An 11,916-nucleotide genomic window follows, 5' to 3' on the forward strand; every position below is an offset into this window, starting at 1 on the left:
ATCACAATGTTGGGCCTGTAGTTGTTATCCCCTAGTAGTAGGATGGCGCATACATCCCTAGAACAGAATTCTGTTAGTGGATGCACTTGTAGATTATTAGAGACATAAATACAGGATCTGGGTTTATTAGAACCTGTTATGGAAATAATCTTACCTCCGATGTTAGTGAGGCCGTTGATTTTGCCAGAGTTGCTTACCCACGGCTCTTGGATAAGCACAATGGCCGTAGTGGTTACCTCCAGCCATTTCCTGAGCTGAGCCGTAGCGCTCTGACTGTGCTGGAGGTTTGCCTGAAGAAAGTGGCATTCAGATGAGGGGTTCGCCATCATCAGATAGCATCCCCCCTTCTTCCTGACCAAGGGCCAAGCCACCGAACCTTCTGGTGTACTCATCACTGCTCTCCGAATCAGCCGACTCTAGGTCGCCCGAATCTACTGAGAGCAGGATGAGTTCATCGTCAGGCGTCACCTCCATAGGCGCATCAGTTGTGTCGCGCGATGTGGAGGGAGCTGTGGCTTGCTCCTCACTTTCTGTTGTTAAACTAGGCGGTATTGCAGCCTTGTTTAAGTCAGAAACCGACTTTGCAGACGTGGTCACGTTTTCCACCGTTGGTTTGTTCCATACGGGGGGCCGTTCGGTAAATTTACCCTTTGGCCCCTGGAACTTAATATAGACCGAGCCAAAGAAGAATCCTAGGCATCGGTTATGCTCCATGACCGTAGAGACCAAATCCTCCGGTATGCTGACGACAACAAACGTTTCCGCTTCCTGTACCTCAGCCCGAAGGAGCAACCAGCGGTGTACCTGCGCCCAGTCATTGTGGTACTGGAGTTGAAGGCCAACAACCTTCATATCCTTCCACACACCTGGGAGCAGGATGCCACAGCGCACTCTACGCGGCACGTCCGCAAGTCTTCTGACGCAGATTTTGTCACCAGAGGGCAGTGTAACCTTCTTGGTGGCTGCTTTGAGCCAATCCACCGTCCTCGCATCGTCGCACCATAGCTTAAGGACGCCCCCTTTAAATATGGGTTTGCCCTTAAATAGGATGCGAGCGTCTCCTTCCCTATAGTTCAATGCTTCCTGATGAAGCAAGGGTTGGAGTGATGCCAGGATGTGGTCGGCTTGTTCTTGGTTGAGGTGACCAGTTGGTGTGTCAGACGTTATCGCCACAATTAGATCACCTTTAACTGCATCCGCATAGCTCGCGGAATGGACTGCCCGGGACTCATTAAGGCATGGCTTCTTTTTCGCCCCTCTCGGTGATATAGTGTCATCGAGACGCGATCTTTTAGAGCCAGCATGGTCTCTCGAGCTTGTCTGAACGGGTTTTGAATGCCGATTTGGCCCTGGTCCGGAACCCGTAGCAGCGGCAGCTGAACCGCTCATAGCCGCGGGCACATGCGGATTTGGGCCGGTAGTTTTATCTACTTCAGATTGTAGTTGATCACGAGCCATTAATTTGCGTCGTCGTTTTCTGCTCAATCGGTTTTTTGTCGTTCCGACGCTCGAGTTGGAGGTCCGCTTCCCTGATGGGTCGCTTTCTTGGTGTTTCCCAACTGGTGCATTCTTTGCTTTGCGACTCTGTTGGGGAACAACGGTCCAGTCCGAGGACAGATCACCACCGACCGATGACTGTGGGCGACACGACTCAGGCCCCGCAGGAGATTTCTCCCCTGCAGGGTCGAGGGTCCCCCGCAGCCCAACCTTCGGCGCAGTGGGGACAACCAAATTTGTAGGGGGGCGGGAGCATGATTGCTTCTCAGTCACACCCACTAACGGATTCCCTTCAACCAGTTCCATCGGGCCCATCAGGCATTCTGAGGTCCCTCCGTGCGCGGTCGTCGGTGCACCATCTGGTCGCGACTTTGACGCAGCAGCTTGTTCCGCTGTAGGATTTTGTAATGTTGTAGGGTGGCGGGAGTACGATTGCATCTCGGTCACACCCAAAGCCGGATTTCCTTCAACCAATTCCTTCGGTCCCGTCAGGTATTCTGAGGTCCCTCTGTTCATGGTCGTCGGTGCACCGGCTGGTCGCGACTTTGACGCAACAACTCGTTCCGCTGTCGGTTTCTGTGTTTTTTGGTTTGATGCGCTACTCAACTCGTTCACCACGTCAGCCGAGGCTTCAGTGTAGCTCGGCGGAGAAGCGCACGCCGAGCTGGCCAACTTTTTGGGTTTTCCCTTAGGATGGCCGTGTTTAGAACGAGGCCCCGCCTCAGCCGCAGGTCGGCAACACAAGCCCGGGGGTGGTCGCGTCACCTTGGCCGAAGCAGAGCCCCGCCCCAAATTTGCAGGCTTTGGTCCCTTGGGTTTCCCCGGGGGCCCAGCGCCTAAAGCACTAATAGTGTTTCTCGGTCCAGTAGTATTTGACACCGAGGAGGCCTGGGATCCCACCTCCTCAGTGACAGTTTCTTTAAGCAAGTTTTTGCCCCCCCCAGAATACGTGGGGCTGCCTGAGTTCGACTCAGGGAGGGATTCTCCACCCTTGGTGGTACCCTCCTGGGGTAGTTCATTTTTAAAACCTGCTTCCATTTTTCTCCTCCTCTCCCCTCCAGTTTGCAGTACGCCTGCCGGGATAAAACCCGCCAGCCGCTATCTGGGGCTGGGCCCTTTCGGCTCCACAGCGGCCTCATCGGCCCCAACCCCAGTACTAGGTGATGCTGCGCACATACCATCACCTAGGAGTATTATTTAGCAGCCCTCCGGCCAGTTGTCACTCGGTTGGCACCACCCGGGGGGCACGTGTAGGGCAAGCCTATTATAATTAGGTGGTTAAAACCTACGGACGCGAGTGACGCCGCCAAACCCCATAAATTGATTATAAAAAAACTATTCCTCAAAGGACCATAAACTAAAGACCAAGAACTTTTCTAAGAAATCATGGAAAATTGTGAATAAGGGATTTAAATTGTGAATAAGGAATTATCGTCGCCTTGTCGCCTAGTTTCAATATTATAAATAAGGAAAAATATAATTGAGTATTGGGATGATAAATGGTTAAGTTTTTAGCTATTAGAAGCAAAAAGTGATAATTCATCTAAGATCTGGAAAATAGAATGTCGAGTCTTTTTTTTTATAAAGAGCAGGAATGTAGGGTAGCCTTTAATTTAGGATACAAGTACATTGAATATGAGTAGAGATATATTTAATGGTAACATTCCATTAAAATTTTCTGATAAAAAATTAGATATTTTATATTTACAATTGACTTTTTTCCCATTAGAGTGGAATATAAATTTATAGGTGCATATAGGCCTATTTCTTTAATACATATAGTTATGTTGTACACTGTATATAGTTGGTGTCTATGGTTGACATATTATATCATCTGTGACAATCATAGACAATTCACATAATCTAGATTGTAGGTGGCGTTTATCTCTCTTAGGATATTACGGTGCATTTACATCAAACGACCGAATGCTCATTCTAACCCCACTATGTCAAATTCGTTTAGTGTAAACACGCGTAGAACATTATTTCGTTGTTCTTAGTGCGTTCGAAAAGATTCTATGCAATGTTCTAACACTGAACAACACTGAATACGAGTTTTCGTTTACACTAAAAGATCACGAAAGAATACTCTTGCTCTAGTTCTATGTTCGTTTGATGTAAAAGCACCGTTAAGTAAAAGAACAATAATATGAGCAATACAAAAGCAATGCAATATTACTAGAAAGTAATTATTATATTTATACCTAGGGTATGGTTTTAAAAGCTAAATTTATGTAAGTATATTTGCACTAAACTAACGTGGCCTATAACGTGTTATTTATGATTTGAGAAAAAATAATTAGACAATATAAAAAATAAATATTTTTGCTTCTCTAAAAAATAAATATTCATGTTAATAATTTTCTTTCTTTGCTTTCATAAAAAAATATTCAATAGGAAATTTACGTTGAGCTTATGAAAATTATTTTAAAAATTATTTTTTTTTTCAATCAATTATAACACGCTATTTTAAAATTCGCGTTTAAAATATATTCCTTACTAACTTTTATACATATCTAAATAATATATGAACTTCACTTCAATATTTTGATAAAATGCACGCTTTTCTTGAAAGTAGTAAAATGACAAGTGCCAATATATTCGGCTGCATTAAATTTTTCAAATATTATTATGATTATTTAATGCGTTTAAAAGATATGCTTTATGTATACTTTAATTAGATAACTAATTTTTTAAAGCTAATTTAATCGTTAAATTAGGTTTTGGTGGGAAATGTTCTGTTGATATTTTTTGTATTTTCTTGTTCTTTTTTTCGTGTTTCAAATCATTATTTTGATAAAATAAATGCGCAAATCGAAGTATTGTGCCTTCCCGTTTTTGAAACAGCGTATCTTTTAAATGCACGCTTATACGGCTTAGGGTTTTTACTTATTATCAAATGTATTCCACTTTTTCACGAATTCTTAACATATTCTTAGGTAAGTCATGGACCAACGGCTACTAAAAGTCAATTATACCGTAGTAAGCTGATCGTAGATTTCAATTATGTATATTATTTTTTGTGCCTGGACATCAGTCCTTTGGCAAATTAATATTTTTCGCTAGTTTTCGCTAGAGTAGTTATAAATTTTGAGGTGTTGGAGATCAATAATAGCTTATGCTTCCATTAGAGGATAATAAATAGAAAAAACAATGTCATAGACATGAGAAAAAAATATGTTTTAACTAGCCGTAGGAATTTTATTAGCGTATACGACGGTCTTGCCAAATTATTAGTTAAAAAACAATAATGTGTAGTGTTTTTTGTGTGAAATTTAGATTTTTTTTTTAAGAAAACTAATAAGCCTTGCAAAAAAATGTATAGCTTTAATCGAGTTTAGCAATAAATCGAATCGATAAATAAATAAATATAAGCATAATCACATTTCCGATGCTAAAGTTAATATTTCAAATGATATTCGACTCTATCTATATTAGGATAAAAGCTATTTTGGCACCAATCAGCTTCCAGGGTACTATTTATCTAACTCCAACTCTTATGACCGCTTAGGACCACTTTACACATATCTTTTAGCAAACAATTACCTTAATAGTATAAAAGCTAAGAGCGTATACGCACTATGCGGGTAGCCGCATTTCTATGCGCACTGTGCGGTTGCGGTAGCCGCATCGCAGTGCGCATAGAAATGAATATTACGTACATAATTGTGCTTGCGGTCAGCCGGACGGCTACCCGCAATGCGGCTACCCGCATAGTGCGTATACGCTCTAAGACATATAAAATTAAATAATTTATTGCATTTTTAGGTACTTATTAAGTAAAAATATACTATTATCAAATGTTCTATAATTTTTGAAGTAAAAATAAATGAATCATATCAGTCTATACATTTTTTTTAGATTTTGGTCTGTGATTCGATTTAAAATATTTGTGAAAATTAAAAAAAAGGTTGGAAACTTTATGTAAAACGATTCTATAGAATCTAATAATCACATTTTTTGTACATTTAGATTAGCTTATTATCCTATCTCTTGCCTCGTGAGTTCAAACTTAATAAGTACCTATTAAGCATAAAAATATACATATAAGACATGCCTTCAATATTAAAGTCCCTATTAGAATGTTCCACGCGAAAATATACCTATCCTACTACACAATAGAGTCTATAATTCAATGCACATTTCAGCTTTAAACTTTAGGAATTTCTACATTATATATTTACACTAATAGATTTTATTATACACTTCGTAGGTATATTTCAACATAATAATTTAGTGAAATCTCATTTAAAATCGGATTCAATAAACTTTAAAAGTAAAGGATAGTGAATTAAGATAATATTAATTATTATTTAGAAATTCATGAGGCAGAATAACGTGACATTAGAGTTATTTACTATTAGGTTTCCGCCCGCGGCTTCGTCCGCACAGTCAAAGAAAAACTCGCATAGTTCCCGTTCCCGTGGGATTTCCGGGATTGCGTCATTTTCCCGGGATAAAAAGTAGCCTATGTCCTTTCTCGGGTATCAAAATATCTCCATACCAAATTTCATGAAAATTGGTTCAGTAGTTTAGACGTGATTGAGTAACAGACAGACAGAGTTACTTTCGCATTTATACCTAATATGTATTAGTATGGATGTATATATGTATGTATATTTATACATATAAAAAGTCATAGCCTGATCATATAGTCATCAAGTAGATCAAAAAAAGTTAAACCAGAAATTACATGAACAAAATGAAGGACAATTAAGTATAACCCGTGCCAATAAATAAACAAATCGAATAAATAAATCACAGTCCATATGTGTGCGAGATAGAGATATAATTATATTGTTGGTGGAAAAGAGATAGCTGCAAAGGATTCTTTTTTGGCACAGGTTATAACATAGACTAGTATTATTTTACATTTACAGCAGAATTAGACATAGATTCAATTCCCAAAACTTTTATATTATATTATGTTATTACTAATTTGTATGCGAAAGAGAATTTAAAGCGTTTTAATATGGGAAGGTTCACTCCTGTGGAAGCGTCAACTTCTGTATAGGTAAGGTATAGGTATAGGTAAGGTATTCAAGTTCTTATTTTTTCTAATTTTCTATATTGATAGTTAAAGAAGCAATAACTGTATCCATTCTTGGATGAATTCACGACGAGCTTTTTGAATTTTTTCATGTTCAAATTGATTTTTTTGCTTAAAAAAACTACAACTCTTTAGGTCTAAAACTACAAAAAGAGCTCTACAGATTTTTCGCTTCTTCTTTAACGTATTGCTTCTTCAACTAACCGTTTATAATTTCAATTCAAACTAAAAACCTCTACTTGCATTGTCCCAAACTCCGCACACAGGAGTGAACACCCGACAGCATGATGCATAACCTCAAACGCAAATTGATTCATTTTATTCATTCAAAATTTTTCTTCTTTCCTTCTATCGCACGCTTGGACCGCGGGACACTAACACTGGTTATGGTATGTATGATTTGCCCTCCGCATTGCTCCATGTAGATTTCACAGAGGAACAAGACGTCATAGAACTAGTTCCTAACATTATACTGAACCCGGGCTTCATGGAAACCGACCCGGTGCCCAGGGAGGGGCGTGGGCATATCATCAAGTCGGCAGAATGCCCCGGCCCCGGGAAACCCAGGCGCGTTTGATTCTCGTCCATACTCAACCTTAGGATATTCTATCTGAGCGATCCTGGCCTTTTGTCATGATCCGAAAACGATGGTGGAATGGGGAATTTTGCGAGCGATGCTAACTTTTATTAAGTGCTGTTTTTTATTTAAAGGGATTTGGGAAATTATAACTTGGTGTTACCAGATCTTTTTGTGTTTCAAGCATTGCGTAGCGAAGTTATTGAATAGGAGTTATGTCCAAAGCATTTGGCAAGGGTAATAATGGACATATCAGAGTGAATTGTGGTGCGGATAGAATATCCTAACGATTGATGACTTTTGGAAATGTAACTAACTTTAATACATTGCGAGTTGTTTTTCAAATGGTCGTATTATACTATTTCAACATACACAGGGATGTCTAAAATTTATCTACCTATAAACGTTTCAATGTCAATCAAATATTCAGTCAATTATTTTTCGATATAGCAACACTTGCACATTTAAACAACAACTCGAATGGGCTTAGCTTATAAAACTGAGAGAGAACTTAGCGTAAGTTTAAAAGTATTGGGGCTGCCATATATTTTAGAATTGCAACTTGTTATGAATACGTAAATTCCGGCTTTTCGACTGTGGCAACCCTGGCACGAGGTTTTTTAGTGATATTGCTTACCGTTCGCAATAAATTGTTAATGTTGCTAGCTGTGTACATAGATAGTAATACTTGTGTTATGGATTTAAGTGTTAATATGGATCTCAAGTGAATGGATTGATATGATGTTTTATTGTGATTTTTTACTGTGATTATTTTCCTTCCAAATATTATTGCAGTTTTATTTTAATAATAATATACGATATGCTTATATATTTTTGTATTTGTGTCATTGTTGCTTATGATATTAAAATGTAAGTAGAATTTAATGTGAACGAGTGACCGCGTTACCACAGCTTGTATATGAACCGCGACCAGAGACAATATGTTAAAAATGTTGCTAGTAGGGAAAATTAAATGTGCTCACGAGTAAAATTTATGAAGCATAATATCATCACATGCAAACAATAGTATAAAATTGTAATATTATATAAAGTGGTTGTTATTAATTGGTAGAGCATTATTTTTGTACACGTCATAAGCATATCACAAGCGCCTTAGAATAAAGAATATGAAATATATCAAATTTTAACCCTGTCCTTTAAAAACTATGCGCTGTTCGCAAAATTAAATCATATCGAGAATTTTCATATATTTGATGGCAAATTATAAATAATGAAGCAATAGTTGTACAAAATCTTTAATTTGGTGAACAGTGCTCGTTTTTCTTAATCTTGCTGGCTTTATAAATGATATTATTCTGGTCAAACTATCGGTCTTGTATGCGTGTCTCAAAAGCACTTCCTAGCTGTGTTTATATAATATTTTCCTAGTGTGGTATAAAACGCACATTTTAATAGAATTCCTTGTATAGTATGTACTGTCTTCTATTTTATTTAATGTAGATTTAAGAAAATTTCCTTTATCTTTTTTTAAATACCTATTTTAATCCTGTCTCTAAGGTTAAATCATTCTATCGTCTCTATATACTATTCCGTTCTCATAAAGAGCCAGTCAATTTCTATAGTACTCTTGTAACAGAATATTTAAAAGTTTTAACCATAATTAACTTATTTTTGTATGAGCGTAATAAGATATCAAATGAAGCGTTGTTAATTGTAATTAACATATAGATAAGGGCTTTTATAGGTTAGTTTAAGCGGTTTATCAGTGAAATGTTGGGTACTGGTAGTTTTTAATCTGAATTTTTGACGATGGCAATCTTTACAAGCGATGCTTTCTGGTATTATTTAAATTAAATTAAATAAAAAAAGTGTTGTATGTTTAATATGAATATGTTTGCCATATATAAAATATGTATTTAGTATAATGTTTTGGTAAGTTTTCACGTTATAATTTGTAATTTTGTTGTGAAGATTTTGCGGCACGCTTGTGACGTCATTGCCGTGAGTCGAAATGAAATTTTGACGCGAAAACAATACTAGATAAAGATAATATATCGTTAATAGATTTAGGTGTTTTCGCTAGATTTAGACGCACGTAGGATAGCCCGAGAATCAAGACTGGGTCGGTGGGAGGTTTTATAGGCGACAATATATGTGGGCTGCTAAATTGTTTTTGTAACTGGCAACTTAAATCGAGTAATGTTGTTTGTAGTCGTGTGAATACACAGAATGGTTATTGTTAAAGCATTCCTATTGTTAACAGGTGTTTGTAAATTGTAATGCTGTGGTCTGATGCTAAAAGGGAAGTTTTTTGGCAAATTGTCTAATCAGCTAAAAATACTACTAGGTAACTAACAAAATTAAATTTCAATAAAAAATTTAATGTTGTGGTGAAAAATTACAGCGATGTTCTTTTAACCTAAAAATGATTAAGACAGCTTAAAAGTTTTATTACTTCTGTTAAAAAATAGAAATAATGCCTCGTTTCTTCAAATTTCCTTTTAGTTTCAGGCCTCAGTGATAACGAATATTATTGTCTTTACAACAGTTTACAGGTTGCATGAAAACTTTGCATGGGGGCTACGTGGCTTGGTAGTTGCACATGGCAATGGTAGCTTTTTAGTACTCTGTATTTTTTACCGCTTTATAAAAAGGTAAGTTCTAGTATTTTCTTACACCTACAGTGTTCATAGCTGCTGTGAAATTGTGTCATAGAATTCCTTTTTTTATTTTCGTGCAAATGTCGTTTGTTGTCTATGATTCTACAGTAAATTACTCTATGGAAAACGCACATAGAAAATATAACCATGTTTTTTAATTGATCTATAGTACAGTATTTTTCATTTTTTATTTCAATGTTTGAGAAGAAAAATAATTCTGCTGAAAATTTCACATTTTCTAAGCTTATACCAAATGAATTTATTTCATAAAAGACATTTTTAAATAGTAGACTCAAATAAAAAGAGAATTAAAACACACTAAAAACATTCATACAAGAAAACTTTTCACCTGTCTTTCTGTCTGTTTGAGGACATAAAAATAACTGGTTTAACATTACAAAAGTATGGATTATTAGTTAATTTAATAAATCCATATAAACGAGTCGACGTCACGTTATTTTGTCTCATATCGTAATATAATAATTTTAAGCAACCCACCATTTAGAAAATACGTGTGGCTTTTTATTTTATTTTTATAATTAACATGCACGATTGTTGTGTCAAATTATTTGTGTTTATAAATTATATTCAGTGATACTTTCGCTGTGATGTTATCGTACATAATTACATACATATTATATTTATTGCATGAAAGCATAGACAACAGAGGCGCAACAATTTTTGTATGGCAACAAATGTTTTCGTTTGTCATATTAAAAAATATCATGATTTAATGTTGCTAGCCTATAAATTATATGTTAGAGATAAGAGATGTTTCATATGGGGCTTATAATTTTTCTCTAATAAGAAAAATGACAATTATAGAGCCATGATATTGTTTTTTTTTTTGTAATATCTTCGCGCGTTGTTTTCATAGTTACTCATTAATATTAAATAACACGCAGAAATCTTCCAATTATTAATATATATTCTTCATAGGATATTCGTAAACTTTGAAATTTACGAAGTTCTATAAGCCAAAGCTCCATGCCTTTTGAAACATCTCTCTTATGAGCATTCCGACGTTCATAAAACATTCCGTTGAAATTTGTATCCACGAAATAATAATAATCAGCTAGTTTATTCACCAAATCTCAATTACAACTATTTTACTTTATATTAAAGTAATATTTTAGGTTAAGATCGCCTTTTATAAGCACGTCCATGATATAGGGCAGCGAATGTATGTTACTTTGCCTTTATATAGATAACTTATACATAAGGCTATGTTACCAAATTATTCAATTGATTGGCAATATTTTTCTATAAGTAAATTTAAGATTAGCTTTATTCGGACCGGACGAGAAAGGCAGAATGGTTATTTGTCGGTGCCTACTTTAAAAAAAATATTCTGTCTATGGTCACATTGTGTTCCAAATTTTAAAGTTTGGCGGTAAATGTTTGTATGAAGTAGACTGACCAACTTTTAATTTTCTGTCTTCCTGATTCGGGTCATCCTAGTAGATTTAAGCTTAACAAAACAACACTAAGGAACAAATGCAAGATTAGACGACAAAACGCTTTAAGTGTTCTATCAATGTTAAATAGAAGTGATCACTATCCCATTTCAAAGCACGCCATAGACAATTTTCGAAATAGGTACAAAATGGTTTGCGTACATATTTTGATTTAACAAGAAATATCGGTAAAATACGCCTTTGAAAAATAAAATTCCTTTTTTTATTATTTAAGGGTCATCTGTAAGTACAGACGGTACCTATAACTTTTGAAACAATAACCAAAATGAAAAAAATTGTCTATGGTGTTTTAAAAATTACCAACAAATGACAAATTTAATCACGATTTGGTTTATAATCTACGTGTAATATTTTAATTTAAGCACATTGTTTTAAGTAAAAAGGATTTTATAATGCTGTTTCACTCTAACCCTTTAAAATGGTCGCTCGAAAATATATATTCGTCCTGCTTACTCTTTGTAAGATAACTATGAATCTCATTGGATCCAAAACAAAATGTGCAATATGTATCTTTTTAATTATATGTTGAAATTGGGTTAAATTTATGTAAAAGTTTTTTTTATATTACAAAATGTATTCTTTTTTAGATTTTTTCGTTACTTGGGTTAAGGAATTTATGTTAAGTTTAATCTAAAATTGTATGTTAAAAATTGTACACTAAAAGTACGAAATACGTCATGTATAAATTATTTT

At 35.9% G+C, this 11,916-nt stretch overlaps 1 protein-coding gene across 1 annotated transcript; it reads right to left on the reverse strand.

Moving 5' to 3' along the window:
* Positions 1-306: 306 nt before the first annotated feature.
* LOC149903649 (uncharacterized) lies at positions 307-2,254 on the reverse strand. The gene has a single exon (XM_090108820.1). The coding sequence runs from the start codon at positions 2,011-2,013 to the stop codon at positions 307-309; it is 1,707 nt and encodes a 568-aa protein (XP_089964946.1). The 5' UTR covers positions 2,014-2,254.
* Positions 2,255-11,916: the final 9,662 nt, after the last annotated feature.

Source organism: Colias eurytheme, chromosome 13, assembly GCF_061535395.1.
Source record: "Colias eurytheme isolate Ceu_HAF_F1 chromosome 13, ilColEury1 Martin Lab GWU primary, whole genome shotgun sequence".
Lineage (NCBI taxonomy): Eukaryota > Metazoa > Arthropoda > Insecta > Lepidoptera > Pieridae > Colias > Colias eurytheme.

What these genes read in the sequence shown, in the direction of transcription:
- LOC149903649 (XM_090108820.1), bottom strand. Translation starts at nt 2,013, where the DNA reads ATGAACAGAGGGACCTCAGAATACCTGACGGGACCGAAGGAATTGGTT.